This window comes from Electrona antarctica (genome assembly GCF_951216825.1).
Source record: "Electrona antarctica genome assembly, chromosome: 4".
Classification (NCBI taxonomy): domain Eukaryota; kingdom Metazoa; phylum Chordata; class Actinopteri; order Myctophiformes; family Myctophidae; genus Electrona; species Electrona antarctica.
Window position 1 is genome coordinate 50,745,007 of NC_136809.1, and position 24,270 is coordinate 50,769,276.

General features: G+C 42.8%; 1 protein-coding gene across 4 annotated transcripts; it reads left to right on the top strand.

Moving 5' to 3' along the window:
• The first annotated feature begins 6,442 nt into the window (after positions 1 to 6,442).
• On the top strand, positions 6,443 to 23,569 carry LOC306922587 (target of Myb1 membrane trafficking protein). Of its 4 annotated transcripts, none has more exons than XM_079500293.1 (15): positions 6,443 to 6,604; positions 9,206 to 9,290; positions 10,212 to 10,290; positions 10,383 to 10,532; positions 11,293 to 11,427; positions 12,760 to 12,924; positions 14,503 to 14,619; positions 16,428 to 16,564; positions 16,932 to 16,983; positions 18,014 to 18,146; positions 18,578 to 18,650; positions 19,972 to 20,047; positions 21,797 to 21,850; positions 21,958 to 22,000; positions 22,569 to 23,569. In XM_079500293.1, the coding sequence occupies exons 1-15, from the start codon at positions 6,532 to 6,534 to the stop codon at positions 22,712 to 22,714; spliced, it is 1,518 nt and encodes a 505-aa protein (XP_079356419.1). In that variant the 5' UTR covers positions 6,443 to 6,531; the 3' UTR covers positions 22,715 to 23,569. The 4 variants fall into 4 exon arrangements, with proteins under 4 accessions (XP_079356419.1, XP_079356421.1, XP_079356422.1 ...); XM_079500295.1 differs by having other exon boundaries at positions 16,932 to 16,974; positions 18,011 to 18,146; XM_079500296.1 differs by having other exon boundaries at positions 16,932 to 16,974.
• Positions 23,570 to 24,270: the final 701 nt, after the last annotated feature.

Consider the following 24,270-nt stretch of genomic DNA (forward strand, 5'->3'; position numbering starts at 1 on the left):
TTCAGTTATTCTTTCCCGCCTAATATTGAAACAGTTCAGGACTAGTGTTTCCACTGAAAATTAATTTTTCAGAACCCTAAAAGTTGGTTCAGAACAGGAACAAAAAGGAAATCTGTGAAAGGCTCCAAGGTTCCATGAATCTAGAACGGAACCAGTTCTAAAACTAAAGTTCTTTAGGTGGAAAAGAGAAGGGGCCGTAAAGTGATTTATCCTCCTGTGACCCTGTGATGACCCTGATTGTCCAGAAATGTCCCTTTGGCACACCCTTTGGTCAGTATAAATTAAAAACCTCAATACACAAATGCCTTAAAATAGCCTACTACCGGGTATATGAAATGCATTCCCATAACGCAGCAATGTGACGCAGCATGTGATCATGTTTGTACTACAAACAAATGTTGTCCCAAACTCAATCTGCATGTACATATTTTCTCTGGAATTCCATTTGGCTACAACTGGCTTACAATGTTTGCAGATGGTCCCCATTTTGCAAACATCATGCCATTGTCCGAACTGCCCAAAACATGTATTTACACATTGAGGGGAAATGCTTTTTTGTTATACCGTAGTAACTGCACTGTATGCTGCTGAAAAAAATAGCCCCGTTTGGAACCGCTGTTAACTCAGAGAAGAGGTCCTGTGTCAGGATATCCCTGTGTTAACGCCCGGGATTCGAACTCAGGTCTCCCATGTGAAAGTCCAACGTCTTAACCACTAGACCAAAGGGATATCCCGATTCCCTATGGACCGGGGGAGATGTTAGACTTTTGAGGTTATCAGGCTGAGGCTCTGAGCCACTCTGCTACCCCTGCATATAGGTAGAAATTGGTCGAGCCCTCCAAACCAGTGGCGAAAAAAGTAAAGGTATTTCTGACGAGCTATACAGATGATAAACTTATAGGACAGGAAAATAATGGTAGGCTATTTTTGGTTATGGAGCGTTATGGTTTGTTTGTCTCCAATGATCTTGACTACCCTGGGTGAGCTTGTTTTTTTTTAATCTCTACAAACTGAGAGATTCCCATACCAGGAGAGGAGATGATGAAAGTGAAAAGTAAGAGTTTCAATTTCCTGAGCAGATACAGTCAGAGTACAGACACAATTTGTAAACTAATTTGTTCTGTAAATAAAATAGCCATAGTATGATCCGTTTTGGATCTACAAGCTCACATGCACCCAGGGACCAAGGACAGTGCATTTTGGTCAAGGGAAGTGATAGGAAGGAGCCTGTACCTGTATTAGTCCAGCAGCCGGGGGTGTGGAGTGGGAAATTTGGTATAGTTCTTTTTTATTGACCTAAAATATTGTCTATATATATACATTCATGAATCCACTTTCTAATTTGTTTTATATGGGTTTATATGTGACTTTTTCATGATTCTGAATCCATTCCAAGCATTAGTTTTGCACAAAAAACACTCCTTGGGCTAAAAACGGCCATAGGCGTGATGAGGTCAGCACATTTTGGGCACATTTGGGCCAAAGTGGCTATGGCGGGTTTTAGCCCAAGGAGTGTTTTTCGTGCAAAATGAATGCTTGGAATGGATTCAGAATCATGGAAACCCCCTAGTTTCACATGCTACATAAAGCATAATGAAAAATTGAAAATGTTGCCTTATATAGGATGTTAAAGGAGCATTCAGTGATTTGGGTGATTTGGAAAAGACCCCAGTCCTCCCGGTAACAAGATATGCACATGCACACGATCTACAGTGGGGGAAGTACAACAGACCAACAGCACGTGCACCAAGGCCTGCCCCACGCGATCATGATTGGAGGAAGGCCCCTCTCATCCTGATTGGATGAAGGCTTTGCCACCCAAAGCCCAAACCGAAACTAGGGTTTTTTGACCCCAGGGGCTCACTGGGGACAGGGAGGAACTCCTTATATGGTCAGCACACTTTATAGTAGGGAGGATTATCCAAAAAATAAGAAAAAATAAGTGATATTTGAATTAAGTGAAATCACTGAATATCCCTTTAATGGTATGGTCACATTATATCCCCCTATACAAAAAGATTGCTCAATGCTGACAGCAGGTCAGCAAGTGGATTCATGAATGTATGTATATAGACAATATTTTAGGGCAATAAAAAAAAACGATATACCTGGCCTGGGCCGTGGCTCAGCGGTCCAGGCACCTTGGGTGGACCTTACTGCATGTCACCCATCCCATCTCTCCCCCCCATTTCCTGTCAGCCTACTGTCTATTAGCCTGGCTAATAAGCCAGACTCAAATCACACTGTCGTGTGGTATTTAGGGTAATCCGCCGGCAGGCAATTTGTTTTTGCCAACGGCTGATTCGGTCTGGCTTATTAGCCAGGCTAGGTGTCTATCCCCCCATAAATAAATATCAAATAAAAGGCGAAAGCCACAATTTTTTTTAAATACCTTTAAACAAAAGAAATCTGTTATGTTGGCTGCCGGACTAATAGGTCACGCAGGAAACCCTGCGTGAACAACAGGCAAACACAGCACGAAAAGCGTGATTCAAACCCAGGGCCTCTTCTTTGCTCTGCTCTCACAGTGTGGTGGTCACTGAGCCTCTGAGCAAAAAGAAAATGTCAAAACAAAATGTGGAGAGTTGGCTGCCAGTGAAAACGCAGAGATCTGTGTTTGAGGGCATGGTAAACAAACCAACCAGACACAAGCCATGCATGAACACATATTTAAACTTTGAAGGAACCGGATGGGGTCAATGGAAAGAATCAAATGAACTATTTTAATAATGAAATGATATCAATAAACTATTTTATGTGGGCACATATATATGCAATTATGCATATGTTCTGGGAATGTCCCAGAGTTAGGGTATTCTGGACTCGGGTAGCCAGGACATTATCAGAATTGTTCAAAATCGAGGTGCTATGTCTTCCTCAGATATTGTTATTAAATGATGATTCCACACTCTCCTTGCCAGTCAGTCAAAAAAAAGTATTCTTTGCTGGAGTTACTGCTGCAAAAAAAATGGAAAATATTATTTCTGAATGTATTAGGGTTGGAAATATCAATTGCGAGAGCTAATGTAGCAAAAAGGCAGTCTATTGAGGCACTTACATATGCTATAGAAAAGGTCAAAGCACAATTATAATTTGTTATATTTTTATTTTTTTATTTTCAATTTCATTGTTGAGTTTACCAGCCATGCAGCCTATATATGTTGTGAGATGTCGAGCTAACTGACGAAATGTCTTTCCTGTTGCAACGATATTTTGGAACCGTGTGGGTGGTTGGGGGGATGGGGGATTTGTAAAATGAAAAATGATTAATAAAAACTTGGTCACCAAAAAATTTAAATAAACTATTTTGATTACTGAAACAAATTGGTATGGGTAAAACATCATCATTACTCATGTTACTACTTGTGTTGTATAATTTGCCACATTATGTAGTCAGACACACTTTGCTCACTGCATGGCTGCATGATCTGCACAGCTTCCTAGACTTACAATAGCATGTGTAGAGAAACGATTACATGACAAAATATGTCGACAATATAGGTCAGTGGTTTTCAACCCGTTTCATTTCAAGGCCCATTATTGATTCGGCTTTTGAGCCACGGACCACCATTTGATGACATGTAGCCTCTCAGACCCAATTATATTTTGTTGTCGTTGGATACGATTTTGTCCACAATTCCATGCTTTTGGCAAATGTTGATTAAATTAACAATTCTTCTACATTCTCGAATTGTGTGTAGACTTCTTGTAAATGAAGTAATGCGGATGTTTGACAATAATGTAACTCTTGAGAGTGTAAAAATGAAACCAAATGAACTCAAGAGTTAAAGATCTAAGGGTTAATTTGGTTACCAACTCTCCATCATTTAGCTGGGGGACCACCTGGAACCTTGTCATGGACCACCGGTGGTCCCCGGACCACTGGTTTAAAACCACTGATATAGGTTATGGACTATTCACCACTTTAATAAATGCCATATCACTGTTAGTGGAGAAGGTATGTTCTTTTCAGAATAACACATTCATTGGCCAAAGTTCCTTGTTGGGGGACCCATTAGTGAGTATTTTGCTTCCACCTTGTGCTAACATTATGGAACTACAAGCAGGACATTTTCTATCCTGCACATACTCTTTGATTGATTGATTGATTGATTGATTGATTGATTGATTGATTGATTCATTGATTGAATACTTTATTGGCAGAAATGTAATGTAAACAGTACAAAAGGATATCACCGGATATGTTTCCATTGAGGTCCTGGGTATTCAATTCATAATCATGACATGAAAAATAACAACAAAATTCAAATCATCATAAAAAGTAATAATAATGTAAAACAAAAAAATCACACTTGTGTGAAGTGAGGGGAACCCTTATCATCATACATTTTCATCATACATCACATTCCGCGCTCGGCCAATCAAATCATCACAAATGTTATTCCGGCCAATCACTTTTGGCGTCTTCACTTTTCTGCCCTCACTTTTATCTTCAATATGTACTTTGCTCAGCCAATCAAATCATCGCAAAGGGGTGATCAGCCAGTCATCAGCCAATGTTTGTGTTCACACAAACCCTCAAAGCTGGGCATATTGCCCCTCAAAAAGATATTGGGGAAAAATAAGGGGGGGTATAAAGAGGTGGGGGTAGTCACTTAACTATCCCTTTAGCCTGCTGAAAGGCCTTTTTTCATTTTCAGGCCTGTTGTTCCTGTTCGTTCCCTCTAGTTTTGTGGCTGTGGGTGTCACTCACTTTTTTGAGGTAGTCGTATATGGGTACTGAGGGCATATAAAGGGCATGAAAGCTACATTTACAGTTTTAAATGTCAATCCCAATTTCAATTGCTTAACTCTGTTTTCTACCCGGAGCCAGCCTATAGACTCTCAAAATGGGTTGCAAAAAGATGGGTCATGGGCCCCAGCCAGAGAAGTAGTCGAATTAGTTTGTTTTAGGAGGTTTGGAGCTGTCAAACTATATCTATCTATCTACTAATGCACCACGCCTCTGTCTGTCTATCTGCCTGTACGTCTGTCTGTACGTGTGTACTGTGGACGGCTGTAATGCACGTAACTCGAGAACCGTTCGCCGCACCGTCTTTTCGACACATGTGTTCCACACCCCCACAGGGAGTGCTGTGCAGTGCCCATGGTGTCGAGTCGGTCCGACCCACGGTTGTCCAGAACCGCCACAAAAGGCCTCTGCCTGGGCTCTGGACGCAGGGCCCCTGCCCAGGCTCCATATATGGAGCTGACCTGTTCTGACATCACAACACTCCATATTTGGGCATGCCTGACACAGAACTCCATATAGAGGAATAAAGGGACACAGAGAGACAGATACAGAATATATGGGCATAAAAGGGATCACAGACAGATGGGTGGAACGGGTACTCTGACATGGGTACAACAGGTATTGCATAGCCGTGTGGGGCATGGATCTCCAACATCCATCGTTAGCGACTCGGTGCTCTACAGCCGGGCACCGGTCTATAGTAACTATAAGTGCACCACGTCTCTGTATACGTGTACGTCTGTAATCCATGTAACTCGACAACCGTTCATCCCACAGACTTCAAATTCGACACACACGTTCCACCACAGGGAGTACAGTGCCCAGTGACTCAAAATAAGCCATATGGCATATTTTGAGTCCACTATAGGTCTATATGACAAACGGGAAACGATCTAAGGACCTCCCTTAACCCCCTTACAAATGGGTTGAGTCCATTTGCTTCCATTTGCACACGCTCTGAGTTATACAGACCTGTTATGGTCATTCAGGGCTATCTCTTTGTGTTTCTGGTAAATGGTAATATTATTGTCCACTCATTTTATGTGTCTGTGGAAAAAAATTTTTTTACAAAAATGTCCACCCCAAGCCAACATGCAGGCAAACATTGATGACCCCTGGTCTAAAGTGTTTTATTTGGGGCTTAAGGCCTTAAAAATGTGTCTTATATATAAAATTGTGGACCCCGACCCCCTCGGGCCAGTTTGGGAACCACTTTTTACAGTCTATGCCGGTTTTCACACAGCGAAATAACAAAATAGGGGCGAGCCTGTGGTCTGCTCTGCACTCTAACCCTTTATCCGCTATTTCCTGTGCTTGGACCTTTCACGTGACCATGAAAACGCAGTGCGCCCTGCTGTATGCTGTTGTATCTATTCTGTAGTAGAGGAAATATCGCGTTGTGGACACTTGTTGAAAAGAAGTTTCAACAGTGACTGTCACCGTCTCCACACCTGAGCGCAAAACTTTCTTAAGCTGCGCACTTCTTAAGCTGCGCGCAGCTTAAAGCTTGAGTTTTTAGACAGCTGGTGGATGGAAATTAAGCTCCACCTCCGCGGAAGACTTGAGCGGAGTAGAGCGTTTCCGGGAATCTGGCCGTCGCGCAAGTATTCGGCGGAGGTGGAGCTTAATGTCCATCCACCAGCTGTCTAAAAACTCAAGCTTTAAGCTACGCGCAGCCGAGAACGTGCGCAGCTCTTTCGACCGTCTGGCAACAGCTTGTGTGTGTGTTGTGTGGGTGTGTGTGTGTGTGTGTTTCTCATCTGTCATCATCTCCGAAGATGTTTTCACTCGGGGATAAAATTGACTTCTTTATAGGGAGCCCCTTTTCAACGCCTGTCGGTCAGAGAATTGGTGAGTTTTAAATTACATAAACCCAGCAGAATGCGCTGCTCGTTTTTATGCAATGTTAAGCCTATTAAAGTATTATGACATTTCTTAAATAACCGTAATTATTCTAATATAAGCTGTTCTCAGTTATACATATAGAGAAGAGACGACGGTTTTTCGTGGATTTGTTTAAAATGATCATTGATCAACAATTTTGACATAATCTGAAAGTACGTGTTTGTAACCAATAAAAGGAGAGAGGTGGGTCTTGATTGCCGCGATCTTTAATTTGATTCGTTGTTCGGAGTTAAATGACACCTCTGTTGACCAATCTGGTGGTATGCGATAACTTCCTCAAACAAACAGCCCTTTAGGCTACTAGTTGTAAACTAAACGGTATCCTCATAATAATTTAACACCCGGACCATAGGCTACAGTAAGCTGTATTCAGTATTTTCTGACTACACCCTTACAGATGTAACTTTTACTGTGAAGTTTACACCCATACAGATGGAGGCTATACTTTTTACTGTCAACTGTCACATGACATCCATACAGATGTGCCTTGCCTCCTTCACTGTAAAGTTAACTTTGGCTATTTATAAGCCTATTTGTAATGCAATTAAATTAAATGTTCCAATTTGAATATGAAGGACCCCAATGGAAACAATAAGCCATAGGCTTTCCTGGGTTTTAAATCCTCTAAAGGCTACTATCCTGTGCTTTTCTTTTGCAAACTGATAATAATGTATTCAATCAATCTATAAGGCTATAGGCTACTCCCGTCTCCCGTACAGATGTAGCATATCTTTACTATAAACTGTAAATGACACTCCTAGATGAATGCTGGTTCTCAGCAGGGATTTTGGGGTAATTTTCAATATTATTCATATGACAAGTTATCTTTATAGGCTAGTATCGAAAAGGCATTGACTTGTCTTCCATGGTGACGACAGACAGAAGCATGGTCTGCTGTTGTAACCTGATGATGATGATGATGCTTATTCTGGCTAAAATGGCCTCTTGTGCAATCAAATTATGCTGCTAGACAAGTCAGTAGTCACAATACCATCCTTGCATCTCAAATATAGACAACTTCCTCTGCACACTTTCTTCTATCACACATTAATGCCATAAATGCTTCAGCTGCCTCTGAGCCCATCATCAGCCCAATGTGAACAGAAGCAGCTGACTGCAGTCACATGAAACAGTTGTGAAGCAAAAAAGAAAAGGAGGGAGGGAGGGGGTGAAAAAGGGATTGAGACTTCATGAGAGGCAGAGGTGAGAGTGTGTAGGAGGGGGGGAAGGGAATAGTGCAGAGAGGAAAGGAATGAAGGAGATTTGGAGAATTATGAGAAGCACACGTGATATAACAGAAAGCTGGCTTTGGCCCACTGAGTTGTATGAAGGAAAATGCTTGTTTGGCCTTTCATAGTAGCCTTTATGTCTGGTGGTGAAGTCTCAACGTTGTTCACTGTTACTGCGGTGTTGTCATAACCCATCTCAGATAGACACCATATATATATATATATATATTCTTTCTCTTTTCTATTAGGCTATATTATATCGACTGTTAATTAATGTCCATCCATCTTCAAACGCTTATCCGTAGTCGGTCGCGGGGGCAACAGATCCCCAGACATCCCTCTCACAGAGCAACATAGTAACTTCCTCCTGGGGGATCCCGAGGCGTTCCAAGGCCAGTGAGTCGATGTGTTTCCTCCATCTGATCCTTGGTCTGCCCCGGGGGTCTCCTCCCAGTGGGACCTGCCTCGAGGAACTCCCTAGGGAGACGCCCGAGAGGCATCCTAACCAGATGCCCGAACCACCTAAGCTGGCTCCTTTCCAGGCGAAGAAGCAGCGACTCTACTCCGAGCCTATTCATGTCTGCACACTGTTGAGTGTTGTAATCTAAATACTGGACCCTCGTCTGGTTCTGACAGACAGGTAGTGTGTGCAGGCTGGGTGGTGTGTGACAATCCTGTTGAAGTATTCCCTTGGTACGGCGACTGCGGCGGCGGCCGGCGGGTACCCGGGAGAACAAATTAACGAGACACGAGACAGTATCACGCTAAGGTTCACAAAGTTTATTACACAAACAGGAAACGTATATAGTGCTGGATCATAATGACGTAACAATAAGATATGAGACAGAAGAACGTGCCTACTGCAGCAAGGCTGACCTTGCTGTCGCCTAGATGTCTCTCGTAGCCTATCTATAAAGCATGCTACAGTACCGGCAGTACACAATACATATCACGTACACTGTATCTCAAGTTCAAGTACATAGACTAAGATGTACTGTGCATGGGCTAATATCACAACAGTTGAGTAGCTCCCACTGGAAATTAATTTTTTTTTAAGGGGTGACAACAATTCGAACCCCTAATTCGTCATACCTGACGAAGACCCATAAGGTTTGAGTAGCAACAGTGTGCGGACATTCTCTTATTCTCCTGTATGTATCTTTTTGTTCGGCACCTGAAAGTTTGTTAGAGATGTGCGTACTTTCCTTTGGATTCCGGATGAATACACAACACAGCACTGTGAGTGTGACCTGACACTGTTTTCCCCCCTCTATCTATCTCTGTGTGTTGAGTTTCATAACAACATCTGTGCTTACAGAGAGAGCAACCAATGCTCTGCTGCAGTCTGAAGACTGGGGTCTTAACATGGAGATCTGTGACATCATCAACGAGACAGATGACGGGTAGGCAATGGGCACGGCACAACTGGCAACAGATATTACAGGCCTGTTATTATTATTTCATAATTGTCTTAATTGCAATTATTTGAGATAAATTGCAATTCTTTTTGCATTATCGTCATTATCGTTTCCACGTTGAACATTTTCAAGCTCTACAAGCTCACAATGCATCGTGATGCGTTTAATTATAAAGTTATAAAATATGTCAGTAATTTCTTTGTATCTTTGTCATATCTGCCCTGTGCAACTTCAATGCCTAAAAGCCAAACGGAAATGTATTTTTTATTCATATGCTCCCAGGACAAAATAATTGTAATCGTTAATCGCAATTATTTGCGTGACAATTAATCATCATGTAAAATGTCATAATCGTGACAGCAGATATATAATGTTATGAGTTATTTTTGGACAGTTTCACTACCATTACAGACCACTACATTGTACCGTGTGGCCTCTGTGATATTTGATATCTTTACAAAGCAGTTTTCTGGCAACAAATAAAGAAATCTTAAAAGCCTTGACATGGTTTAATTGGCAGTTTTGAGTACCAGCCCTCATCAGCTACAGTATAGCTGCAAACAGTCGCCATCTGGTGAACAGTCTTTTAATTTGTGAACTATAGACACTTTACAGTGTTTTCTGTTTGGTATATTTTGTTTCCTCTTGTGACCAAATGATCTAATAATGGATTATGCTAATGTAACGTTACTATACAGTACCTTGTCTGTCATGGAATAGGCTTTGTATCTCCCTGATTAAGGCTACCGTATGCATAGTTTGGTGTGTTCATGTTCAACATGCACAGTGATTTAATTGCATGTGGATGTCTTTCATGTAAGCATGATCTCGGTAATCCCAGATCAAAGTGCAAACATGTGTCCACAAGAGTATATACAGTACAGTAGTAATTTTTTCTTTTTTCAGACCCAGAGATGCAGTCAAAGCTCTAAAGAAGAGAATTGTGGATAACAAGAACTTCAGAGAGATCATGCTTTCTCTTACAGTGAGTCATTGTTTTATCAGATGATTGGGTTCCAAGCTGTAGGCTACATAATGAAGGTTCCATTTGCATCTTTCTTATCCGTTGGTTGATAGGTTCTGGAGACCTGTGTGAAGAACTGTGGCCACCGGTTCCATGTTCTGGTGGCATCCCAGGACTTTGTTGAAGGGGTTCTGGTCCGATCGATCCTGCCCAAGTACAACCCTCCTACAGCTCTCCATGAGAGGGTTCTCAGCCTAATACAGGTGGGTGATCATTGCCATAGCTCCGGCGGAGCATTGGGAACATCGGTCGGACTAGCGCTCGAATTGGACCACCAAATTGATATGTATTGTCAACAAATGAAAACTGGACTAAAATGTTAAGGAGGGACTAGTGGAGAAGAAGACCAGTAAAACTACGGAAATAGCTGATCTACAAGCTCACAACGCGTCGCAGTGTGACGCGTTGTGAGCTTGTAGACCTGCTATTTATAAATCAGGCATTACGAGTTACGACGCCATCACGGCCTGCTAAGATACATTTTGGTCGACTAAATTAACACCCTAATCGCCCAGTACGAAGATTTAGTCGACTAAAACCATATGATATTTAGTCTGCTAAAACTAGACTATAATACACGAAAACATTTCAGATGACTAAAATGTGACTTTAAAGCTAAATGGAATTTTATTCAAAAGACTATGGGCTCCATCTTGCGCCACCCCTTACCCCTTATCCCTGAACTTATTTGCCATTTTTTACTATTTTAAAACATTTAAAAAATAGTTCAACTAGCCAATCTACATCGACACATTGTTAGCTTGTAGATCGGCTATTTGTAATATTTTAAAATGTTTTAAAATAGTAAAAAATGGCAAATAAGTTTAGGGATAAGGGGTTTAGCGGTGGCGCAAGATTTAGGGCTATGACTAAAACCAAATCAAAATGAGTTGTCAAAATGCACACGTGCATGATGTTCTCTCCGTCGTCTCTTTCTTTCCCGTATGTCTCTGTGGAACTCAGTCGTGGGCCGACGCGTTCCGTAGTTCTTCCTCTCTGTCGGGGGTCGTGTCTGTGTACGAAGACCTGAGGCGGCGAGGCCTGGAGTTCCCCATGACAGACCTCGATGCTCTCTCCCCGATCCACACACCACACAGAGTGAGTCTGTCTGTCTGTCTCTCCCCGATCCACACGTCACACAGAGTGAGTCTGTCTGTCTGTCTGCTCTCTCCCCGATCCACACGCCAAACAGAGTGAGTCTGTCTGTCTGTCTCTCCCCGATCCACACGCCAAACAGAGTGAGTCTGTCTGTCTGTCTCTCCCCGATCCACACGCCAAACAGAGTGAGTCTGTCTGTCTGTCTCTCCCCGATCCACACGCCAAACAGAGTGAGTCTGTTTGTCTGTCTCTCCCCGATCCACACGCCACACAGAGTGAGTCTGTCTGTCTGTCTCTCCCCGATCCACACGCCAAACAGAGTGAGTCTGTCTGTCTGTCTCTCCCCGATCCACACGCCAAACAGAGTGAGTCTGTCTGTCTGTCTCTCCCCGATCCACACGCCAAACAGAGTGAGTCTGTCTGTCTGTCTGCTGGCCAGGGCTGGGCAAATTAACCCAACATATATCAAAGCTGATATTTAGAACCAATAAACCAACTTGGGACCCAATTATCGAGAAGCACGTTTTAAAAGAATATATACTTTTTTTTAAGTCTTATATCAGCGAATCAACATGACATTTTTTTTAACTGCTTTTTTATAATGATGACTAATTATACCACCACTTAACCATGTATTATTATACTTCTACATTTTCTACAAGCTCACACAACGTGTCACATGGCAACGTGTTGTGAGCCTGTAGATTGGCCATTGTTGTTGCTACTTTTGCACCACACTGTCATATTATGACAAAGTGGGGCGGGCATTCATTTTAGACAAGAACATAAAAAGATGAAACATGGAGATACAAGGTTTCTGCCCGACTGCGATATACATACAGTACATGCACATTACACACGTTTAACATTTAGCAGACGTCCCTGTCCTACTGCCATGCATGTACACATTTCAGGTTAACCTATACAGTATGTACACATGTACACATTTCAGGGTAACCTAGTATACAGTATTACACATCTTGCTTCCAAGATCATCGGAAGTTCCCACACCCACACTTTCTGATATGAACAATAAGGCCATCACACGGCTAGCACTTTCAATATCAAATGACACTGATCATCCCCTGTTATCGCTTTTTTAACGTCATGCCATCGATCTGGACAAAGATACAGAACCTTGCCGTGGAAAAAAAGGTCTGTTTTAATAGGAGTTTTTTTACCCTCAGCCATCACGGCATTATACAAACTGCCCCACAATTTTGTTTTGTCTTGGTGTTATTATGTGCTATGCGTTGTTTTGATGTGGTTGTTTGAACAGAACTGTGTAGACGAATATCTTTCGGGATTATTATTATTGTCTTCATCTTGCAGAGCATTCCAGAAAACGGCTCTGCTGAAACACCCCCTGCCACCACTGTCCCTAGTCTGCACCAGCCCCAGCAACAAGCCCCTCCTCCTCCCCCTGCTCCTACTCAGGGGACTTTGTCCCCGATGGTGGAGCCCAGTGAGGGGCCCGTCTCCATCACTACTGAGCAGGTACTTACTGCAGAGATAAATAAAACTGTCTCTGTCTGTACACCTGGCCTACGGGCCCTGTGTGTGTGTGTGTGTGTGTGAGAGAGAAAGAGATCTGTTTGTTTCAAACCTTTTGAAATATTTAACTAGAATTCTATTCTGGAAGTCAAGGGGCTCTGAGCTCTGCCCAGGCTCAAACCATGCCTAAAGTTGGAGTCATATATATATTATTGAGAACTAACTGATGTCATAGATTCAGGGCTCGAAATTAACTTTTTTACTTGGTCGCACTGGTGCTACCAATTGTAGAAAGAAGGAGCACCAGAAAAAAAATTAGGAGCACTGACCAACATTTTTTTTTTTACATTCATTATTGGTATTACACTTGTAGCCTACAAGCCAGTTGGTATGAGAGATGCTATTTTTGTTTTAAGAAGCACCTATAAAAAGAAAATGGAATAATTAAATTCTAATTTAATTAGAATTCTAATTTAATTTCTAAACTCTAATTCTGATTTAATTAAATTCTAATTTAATTTATAATTTGATTACTGCCACTGTCACAGGCTGGCCACATTGTTTATGCCAGTTCCAGGGGGTCCCCAGCTAAATGATAGTTAGGAACCAAATGGACCCTTAGGTCTGTAACTCAGAGAGTGTACAAATGGACCCTTAGGTCTGTAACTCAGAAAGTGTACAAATGGAACCAAATGGACCCATTAGGGTCCATTTGGTTCCATTTGTACACTCTCAGAGTTAATTTAACTTTGATTTTACAATATAATTTGGGGTCCCAGAGATAGAAATGCCATTAAATGGGGGACCATAGCCTAATTCAGGTCAAACCGGGGGGAATAAACCCGAACGCTGCCCAGGCTACGGCCACACAGAGTCCACACACACCCCGCCTCCTCTTGTCCCCGGTTACAGGTCACTGTCAGGAGTGTCCGCTGCAGTGTTGTAGTCACAGTGCTACTTTTCCAAGTGGGGCGACGCCCCATAAGACACGTGCGCGCACACATGCACGCGCATTTGCGTGCATGTGCGTGACGCGCACAGACACACTATTGAAAACATGCAGACGTGTATAGCCTATTTATAAACATGATAAAAGTAAATGACAGGTCAAAAAACATATTTGTTTTGCCCCAAAAAATACATTTAGACGTGAGAGAAGTGGGGGGATGGCCGCGTCCCCCCCCCCCCCCCCCCCCCCCACACACACACACACACACACACACACACACACACTACACCCCTGATAAGAACTAAAGAACAATATTGATTTTATTCCAGGAATTCATCATGGCTGCTCTCACAGTGAACGCTGACATTGTTTTTGTTCTTGATGCTGTGCATAATAAGGAGACAGATACTCATGTCAAATGTCTCTAGCAATTTAGACGTCGCACCTTTAGGACTTGGATGCACTACTAAGAAAAATCCATCAATCTTAATAAGCATTAAGATTCCAAACATACAAACAATGCACATATACTAATGAAGGTATATGTGTTATGTAGGTTATGTACTATTGCTGCTGATTCTTGCCATTCTTCTTGAACATGTTTTTTTTTTTTTTTATGTTTCTGTTGCCAGGAGCAGAAACTGAGAGGTGATCTGGCCCTGGTGAAGTGTAACCTCACAGTGATGACTGACATGTTGAACCAGCTCACACCCGGAGGCAGCCAACACGACGATAGAGAGCTTCTGCAGGTGTGTGTGTGTACGCGCGTGCATGCTATGCCCTTAAAATCACATATAGTGGGGCACGGTGGCACAGTCGGTAGTGCTGTCGCCTCACAGCTAGAAGGTTCGATTCCCGCTGTGGGCGCTGGCGGCGTGTTCCCTCCTCCGCGTCATCAGTGCCCATACCCGAGGCGGGGTTGGCAAAGGGGCCTTTCTGTGTGGAGTTTGCATGTTCTCCCCGTGTCCCCTAGGGTAGGTACTCTCACAAAAACATGCAGTAATCCTGGTCTCTAAACTACCTCCCCCTGGCCAGCCGGGGCGCCTGATGGAGAGGAAAGGAACTGGTCGGAATAACGTGTTCCTTCCACGCGCTACGTCCGGCTGGGGAAACTCTCCCCTGTCAGGTGAAAAGAAGCAGCTTGGACTCCTCATGCATAGAAGGAAGCATGAGGTCAGTCCGCTGCCCCCCCCCAGGTTGGCAGAGGAAGTGTAGCGCCCGGGATTACATTAGATAATTGACACTGGGTGAAAAAATGGGTTGCAAAATCGTGGGTTAAAAATGTATAAAAGCAATCGCATATAATATTACATAGTAATTAAATAGTACGTTGAGTACTATTTAATTTGAAACGTATAAATGAGGCATTAGAGATTGAGGCCTTCTCTCTCAACTACCGCTGGTCCTTGTGTGTCAAAGCAGTAGTTGTATTCGGTCTCTCTCCTCTGGTCCCTGTGTCAAAGCAGCAGTTGTATTCGGTCTCTCTCCTCTGGTCCTTGTGTGTCAAAGCAGCAGTTGTATTCGGTCTCTCTCCTCTGGTCCTTGTGTGTCAAAGCAGCAGTTGTATTCGGTCTCTCTCCTCTGGTCCTTGTGTGTCAAAGCAGCAGTTGTATTCGGTCTCTCTCCTCTGGTCCCTGTGTCAAAGCAGCAGTTGTATTCGGTCTCTCTCCTCTGGTCCCTGTGTCAAAGCAGCAGTTGTATTCGGTCTCTCTCCTCTGTTCCCTGTGTCAAAGCAGCAGTTGTATTCGGTCTCTCTCCTCTGGTCCTTGTGTGTCAAAGCAGCAGTTGTATTTGGTCTCTCTCCTCTGGTCCCTGTGTCAAAGCAGCAGTTGTATTAAGTCTCTCTCCTCTGTTCCCTGTGTCAAAGCAGCAGTTGTATTCGGTCTCTCTCCTCTGGTCCTTGTGTGTCAAAGCAGCAGTTGTATTCGGTCTCTCTCCTCTGGTCCCTGTGTCAAAGCAGCAGTTGTATTAAGTCTCTCTCCTCTGTTCCCTGTGTCAAAGCAGCAGTTGTATTCGGTCTCTCTCCTCTGGTCCCTGTGTCAAAGCAGCAGTTGTATTAAGTCTCTCTCCTCTGGTCCTTGTGTCAAAGCAGCAGTTGTATTGGGTCTCTCTCATCTCCCTCTGGTCCCTGTGTCAAAGCAGCAGTTGTATTGGGTCTCTCTCATCTCCCTCTGGTCCCTGTGTCAAAGCAGCAGTTGTATTGGGTCTCTCTCATCTCCCTCTGGTCCCTGTGTCAAAGCAGCAGTTGTATTCGGTCTCTCTCATCTCCCTCTGGTCCCTGTGTCAAAGCAGCAGTTGTATTAAGTCTCTCTCCTCTGTTCCCTCTGTCAAAGCAGCAGTTGTATTAAGTCTCTCTCCTCTGTTCCCTGTGTCAAAGCAGCAGTTGTATTCGGTCTCTCTCCTCTGGTCCTTGTGTGTCAAAGCAGCAGTTGTATTCGGTCTCTCTCCTCTGGTCCTTGTGTGTCAAAGCAGCAGTTGTATTCGGTCTCTCTCCTCTGGTCCCTGTGTCAAAGCAGCAGTTGTATTAAGTCTCTCTCCTCTGTTCCCTGTGTCAAAGCAGCAGTTGTATTCGGTGTGTAAGAGCATGCAGAGCCGAGTGGTGGAGCTGATCCCCAGGCTGTTGGATGAGCGACTGATCGCAGAGCTGCTGGTGGTCAACGACGACCTCAATAACACCTTCATCCGCTATGAGAGGTTTGAGCTTTTCTTTCTTGAGAAACACGTCTTGAGGGGATTTTGGCCAGTGTTAGCCTGCCCTGAGCTGTGGACATTGCTCATGCATACATGTTTCTATGTACAGTATGCAATTGTATTTTCTTTTCTGTTTTGTATTATGTCAAATGTGTGTATAATGTGTTGCATGCAAGGGCTGCTGGGTCGCAAGACAAATTTCAGTTCAAACTGACAATAAAGTACTATATCGTATCATATATCATATCATGTCATTGTATACATCTCAGGTGGGAATTTAAATCTGCCCAACATGCTGTTGCATGAGGTACTATATATATGTGTTCTTGTTTAATTTTACACTCACAAGATGCACACCATTGTGTTTTAGATTTGAGAGGCTTTCTAAGGCGCAGAGCACGGCCACGGGACAGGTGAGAAAGGTCATCTTTCACTTCTCTTTTGTTTGGGTTTATTTGGGTGAAAATATGTTGTTCCAGGGACCTCCCCCAGAAGCAAAGATTTGAGTAAAAAAATGTATATATTCCAAATTTGCGCCACATTTTCACGATTTTTCAAAAATAGCAGATCTACAAGCTCGTAGCGCGCCACTCGGTGGCGCGCTATGAGCTTGTAGATCTGCTATTTTTCAATAGCTAAAGTGTAACATAATGTTTAAAACACAAAGGGGTTCCCGCTCAAAATGGGTTAACAAACATATTTCACTTCTTTTTTGTTTGGGTTTACATTTATATCAGTGGTTTATATCAGTGGTCCTAGTGGTGACCTTGAGAGTGTAAAACCAATTTTACGCTCTCAAGAGTATATTGTTTAGCATTCAGCATTACTTACTTTACAAGAGGTCTACACAATTAGAGTATGTGTAGAAGAGTTATTTCGATCAACGTTTGCCTGTTTATCTCCTATGATGCCACATCAATACAGCATGGAATTGTGGACAAAATCCTATCCAACGACGACAACATACAGTTGGGTGCCACCGATATTGTCCCTTATCATTTGACCCATTTAGGCCTGACCTCAAAATTTAAAAAAATCCTTCTAAATCCTCCAGTTTTCTGAAATAAATATTTTCACGATTTTTCAAAAATAGCAGACCTACAAGCTCGTAGCGCGCCACTCGGTACCGCGCTATGAGCTTGTAGATCTGCTATTTTTCAATAGCTAAATTATAACATAATGTTTAAAACACCAAAAGGGGTTCCCGCCCAAAATGGGTTAACTGTCCTTTTGCGCAGATCACACAAACCTCAGCAAAAAGAAAAGGACAATATCGATGGCCTCCAACTGTATTATACGTTTTGAGTCTGAGAGGCTAAATCTCATGGTCTGTGTGGCTCAAATGGCAAATAAATAATTGACATGAAAAGGGTAGACACAAAGTAGAAGTAAATTCAAGTGAATAACGTCTGTGTGACTGTGTGTGTGCGCGCGTGCGTGTGCGTCCAGCAGGACCCTGTCAGTAGCCCCCAGCTCATTGACCTCACTCCCAGCCTTCAGACTGTCAGCCAACCAGCAGTCATCGGCACAACCAGCCAGCCCACAGTTAGCGCACCAGCCAATCAGAGGCAGGACGCCAAGCTCGGTGAGTGAGTGACTGCCAGTGAGTTAAAAAAGTACTCAACGTAAAGCACTCAAAGTAAAAGTATCTATACTGCAATAGTACAGAACTACTTTGTTACGAGTAAAAGTCCGGAATTCTAAATTTACTTGAGTAAAAGTACAAAAGTATTGATATCAAAATGTACTTAAAGTACCAAAGGTAGAAAGTAATCGGTATGCAGAATGTTCCATTTCATGTTTTCAAATGTATAAAAATATCTTTTGAAAATAGCAGATCTACAAGCTCACAATGTGTTGCATAACGACGCATTTGTATTAAGTCGATTTAGTTGTTTTTTGTTTGTTTTTTTCATTCACTTAATCGATAGTTGCAGCCCTACAGAACAAAGCGTTAAAAAATGCTGTGTATCATCATCACATTTTAAAATATGATCGTCTCCCGTCTTCCAACAGGTGTGGCCGAGGAGGAGGAGTTTGACATGTTTGCACAGACGAGGAGCAGCTCCCTGGCTGAGCAGAGGAAAAGGTGTGAATAGAACGCCTTAACCCATTTAGGCCCGACGTCGGGAAAAAAAAAAAAAATCCTTCTAAATTCTGACAGTGTTCTGAAATACCTCATGTTTCTGTATTAGTGGTGCTCAATATTTCATGTCAAGGACGCCAAAAATGATATGTAATTGGCCTCCGACCCCCATCTGAAAATATGTTGTTCCAGAGACCTCCCCCAGAAGCAAAGATTTGAGTAAAAATATATATATATTCCAAATTTGCGCCACATTTTCACGATTTTTCAAAAATAGCAGACCTACAAGCTTGTAGCGCGCCACTCGGTGGCGCTCGGTGGCTTTGCTTCTGGTCCCCAGAAGCAAAGATTTGAGTTAAAACGTTCTGAAAGAATATACTGTATATTCAAAGATTTGCGATTAAAAAAAAAACAACAACAGATCTACAAGATCGTAGTACGGCACTCTGTGCCGCACTATGAGCTTTTGATCTGCTATTTTTCACTAGCAAAATGCTTAAGACAAAAATATACGTACAATGGAAAGGAAGGGTTGTCCGCACACAGTGGGCAGTATTCTGCGTGTCTTAAGTACCAGGTCTTATTACTTAACTTAAGACCTGGAGGCGTGATCAATGCCATTTGGCTATTCTGAGTGGCCAAACAGCATTGACCACGACCAGACCTGGTACTTAAGACACGCATAATACTGCCCTGTGTCTCTGCTCCCAGGAAAAAAAATAGTTTCGACCCTTACGGGTCTTCGTCAGGTATGAGTACAAAACATCAAGTAGGCGTGTTATATACAACAGCATATGGGCAGGTCAACATGGAACAAGCTCTGTTGCAATGAGGTAAATCAAGCAAGACACACCCACCGCATCTGGAAGGATATGGCTGCAAAAAGCATAAAGGGCATATCAATTATATTAAAAATAGTGGCACTATAGGGCCAACTCTTTAGAACAAAACAAAATGCTTAAAACACCAAAAGGGGTTCCCGTCCTGAATGTGATAAGACCGGAGGAAGCGCTCCATGATCACGGTCAGAGGAGGCCCTCCTCCTCTGGTCAGAGGAGGAGGCCCTCCTCTGACCGTGATCATGGAGCGCTTCCTCCGTCCTCCTCTGACCGTGATCATGGAGCGCTCCCTCCGTCCTCCTCTGACCGTGATCATGGAGCGCTCCCTCCGTCCTCCTCTGACCGTGATCATGGAGCGCTCCCTCCGTCCTCCTCTGACCGTGATCATGGAGCGCTCCCTCCGTCCTCCTCAGGAGGCTCTCTCTCTCTCTCCATGTCATACCTTCCCCACCACTGCTCACACTGTATGTTTTATGTTGTCCCAGCGTACGGTACGAGGACCCTGGAGCGGTGGAGGGCCTCGCCGAGGCCCTAGACACCAGGTTACAGGTCACTGGAGCGGTGAGTACTAGTACACAGACACGACTAAGCTAGAGCAGCACGGTTCTCAACCTTTTCAGGCAAAATAATCATATTTGAACAGGGTACCCGGCCGCCAAAAATAATCATATTTGAACAGGGTACCCGGCCGCCAAAAATAATCATATTTGAACAGGGTACCCGGCCGCCAAAAATAATCATATTTGAACAGGGGACCGGACCGCCCAAAATAATCATATTTGAACAGGGGACCGGACCGCACAAAATAATCATATTTGAACAGGGGACCGGACCGCACAAAATAATCATATTTGAACAGGGGACCGGACCGCCCAAAATAATCATATTTGAACAGGGGAGCGGACCGCCCAAAATAATCATATTTGAACAGGGGACCGGACCGCCCAAAATAATCATATTTGAACAGGGGACCGGACCGCCCAAAATAATCATATTTGAACAGGGGACCGGACTGCACAAAATAATCATATTTGAACAGGGGACCGGACTGCACAAAATAATCATATTTGAACAGGGGACCGGACCGCACAAAATGATCATATTTGAACAGGGGACCGGACCGCACAAAATGATCATATTTGAACAGGGGACCGGACTGCACAAAATAATCATATTTGAACAGGGGACCGGACTGCACAAAATAATCATATTTGAACAGGGGACCCGACCGCCAAAAATAATCATATTTGAACAGGGGACCGGACCGCACAAAATAATCATATTTGAACAGGGGACCCGACCGCCAAAAATAATCATATTTGAACAGGGGACCGGACCGCACAAAATAATCATATTTGAACAGGGGACCGGACCACACAAAATAATCATATTTGAACAGGGGACCGGACCGCTCAAAATAATCATATTTGAACAGGGGACCGGACCACACAAAATAATCATATTTGAACAGGGGAGCGGACCGCCCAAAATAATCATATTTGAACAGGGGACCGGACCGCCCAAAATAATCATATTTGAACAGGGGACCGGACCGCACAAAAATAATCATACTTGAAAAAATAAATATGTATATTTATATATATATTTATTATAAAAATAAAGGCCAGACAGTACCAAGCCCCCTAAGGCTATCCAATGTTGAAGCTGCCACTACCTACTGGCGAAAAGTGGAACTGCAGCACGTTCATGGAGGTGGACAGACGTTCATGACGTCATGTGCGTAACGTGCGTCATCCGAGGACCTCAGATTTCAGGTCCGGGCTTAACTTTCGCTCACACGAGCCATTGAGTTATAATTGTATTTCCGGCAGTTTTCCTGGTGCTTCAAAACGCCACTGAGCAACTTCCATCTAAATTAATAGCGGGGGGGTTCTGTCTCTATCCTTTTCTGACTCTATGGACCGTACCAATACAACTCCTTGCAACCTGTTAACCCATTCAGGCCTGACGTCGAAATAAAAAAAACGTTCGCTTTGAAAGAATATATATTCAAAGATTTGTGCCGCATTTTTACGATTTTTCAAAAATAGCAGACCTACAAGCTCGTAGCGCGCCACTCGGTGGCGCGCTATGAGCTTGTAGATCTGCTATTTTTCAATAGCTAAAGTATAACATAATGCTTAGTTAAAACACCAAAAGGGGTTCCCGCCCAAAATGGGTTTAAAGCTATAATATGACACACATGCGTCCTCAGGTCTAAATGGGTTAATGGTTGCAAGTAGTTGCGTGTTCCAAGGAGTTGCAAGGAGGTGTGGACTGGCCTTTTACTCTCGTCTCTTGTTCCCTTAGATGCCACCAACCTCTACGTTGGACGATATCGACAGATGGTTATCTTCAGATATGGTGAGACATTACATTTATTTTCCACCCATGTATAACGGTGACTATTTAAGCTTGTGGGTGTACTGTATGCTGAGTGTAATCTACATGGTTTGCTGTGTTTGAAATAGCAAGACGAGCAGTCTGCAGTAAGTGAAGGTGTGTCCAGTGAAGGTAAGTAGTACGCCTTACTATCACTGTCATTTTAGTGCAAGCTACTACAGTACAGACTGAATTAGTTATTAGTTATTCTATTCTTTAGTTAGTTCTATTATTTATCTCTCTCTCTCTCCCTCTCTCTCAATTAACAAGTTACTGTTTAGGTAGACCTGTTACAATTACTACATAATAATAATAATAACAATTGCAATTATTTGAGATAATCGCTTTTTTTTTGCATAATCGTTTACATATTTAAACATTTTCATACATTTTCTATTTCCACTATTTAGTATAAAATAAAGTATGAACATATTAAATATCAGTAATTTATTTGTATTTGATATTTGTCATATGTGCCCTGTGCAGTTTGTGATTACGAAGCCTAAAAACCAAACGGAAATCTATTGTTCCAAATGTTCAATGCCAAAAACACAATTAAATCGTTTGATAACTGCAATTATTTGTGCAGCAATTAATCGTCAACTTAAATGTGCAATCGTGACAGCCCAATAGGTATTTAGTAGATGCTCACTCTCTCTCAACCTTTTATTTTTGCCCTTATCCAATCGTTTTCATTCAGACTTTGACAGGTTTCTAGATGACAGGGCGAACACTGCAGACTACAGTAGCCGTACACCCCCCGCCGTGCCCGCGCTCTCATCTAGACCGCCGACACAATCAACTCGGCAACAAGAGAAATCACATGACCAGCTGTTCTCTCTCTGAAACTGGAGCCACTGCACAAAAGCAGCGAACTTTCAGGTCAGAGGACAGATGATGCGTCGCCATCCACGCAAGTCACGACACGTGGATTTGTACAAATGTCCCATTTGTATTCTTGTTTCTGCTCACGTACCCGATGACATTCTGACCCTTTGTAGTATTTTATTTTTCTGTGCACTGTGCCATGCTACTTAAGTGCTTTTATGTTTTGTTGAATATAATCACAGATACACAGATGTATCGCTCTTTAAAGCATATTAATAATTATTATTATAATTTGGACGCAAATCAACTCATTACACAAATACATAATTTCTAAGCTATTTCTGCTGTTTTGTAATATTAAAGCTGCACTATGTTTCCTGTGCAAGTCCTGAACATTTTAGCATTGAGCTAATAGAGCCTGCCTGCTTGTTCAGGGGATAAATTGAATCTTGACCATCAGGTCAGAATTGGTGTCAGATCCTGTATCTGCCGTAAGACATGACACGACATGACACTACTATCGACATGATCAAAATCTCTCAATAGAAGAGCAGGGAGACAATACAACCACCCCATTTGCATAAGTTATATTGTATTTACATACTCATACACCATACAGATTGGCCAAATTTTCATTGTATTCGTTAACAAAAAGTGACATAGTGCCGTTTTAACTTCATGTGAATTCAAATATATTTATTAAACGTATCACGACGAGATAAACAAAGCTGGTATTTGTACAGATGTTTACAAGTGCTTGTTGAAAATCCGTTTGGCATGTGTGCAAACTAAGTATGGCTTTGAAGGGGGAGGTGGAAGGAGGTTCATTTCTTTGTAGCCTCGAATAAATCTGCCGGTGCACTGAAATACGAATGTTTAGTCTGGACTGTTCTTCAGACTGATGTGAATGTGTCTTTGGATTGTTCTCTGACTCATCTTGGGTGTGTACTGTGTATGCACAGAATGAGAATGTTGAGTACTGGAGATATTGACAGTGACACTCTTGACACAGGCGACAGCTCAGCTCAAATAGACATCACATTATGTACTCTGTGTGCGTGTGTGTGTGTGTGTGTGTGTGAGAGAGAGTCTCTGTGTGTCTGTCCGTCCGTCTGTTTGTCATTCTGCCTGAACAGAATGACAAATATAGCCTCCGACACAGTTAAACCGATCAGTGTGAAACTTAGTTTGCGCACTCGCTCTCAGTAGGCCAAGGAAGAACCTCTGCCCCATATTCAAATCGGCCTCATGGTGGTGCTAATGTCCTCGGTAGATCACAGTTAATCAACTCATGTTTGCAAGGAAATTACATTTATTTATTACATAGTAACGAGACAAGAATACAACGGGTTGTGACCAGTGTTCAAATCAAATGACAGGCAAATGTTCTCACACCCTGCCATGCACACTTCGTCCTTGGGTATTGGCTTGGTCATGTTTTGAGCCATAGGAGATAAGATGTCTATTGTTTGTATGAGAAGGCATTGAGGCACTAACTTTGGTGTGTTATTGTGCGAGTGCTCAAGGATATCTGCACCGCCTGTCTGGCACAACTGTCTGGCACATGTATGCTC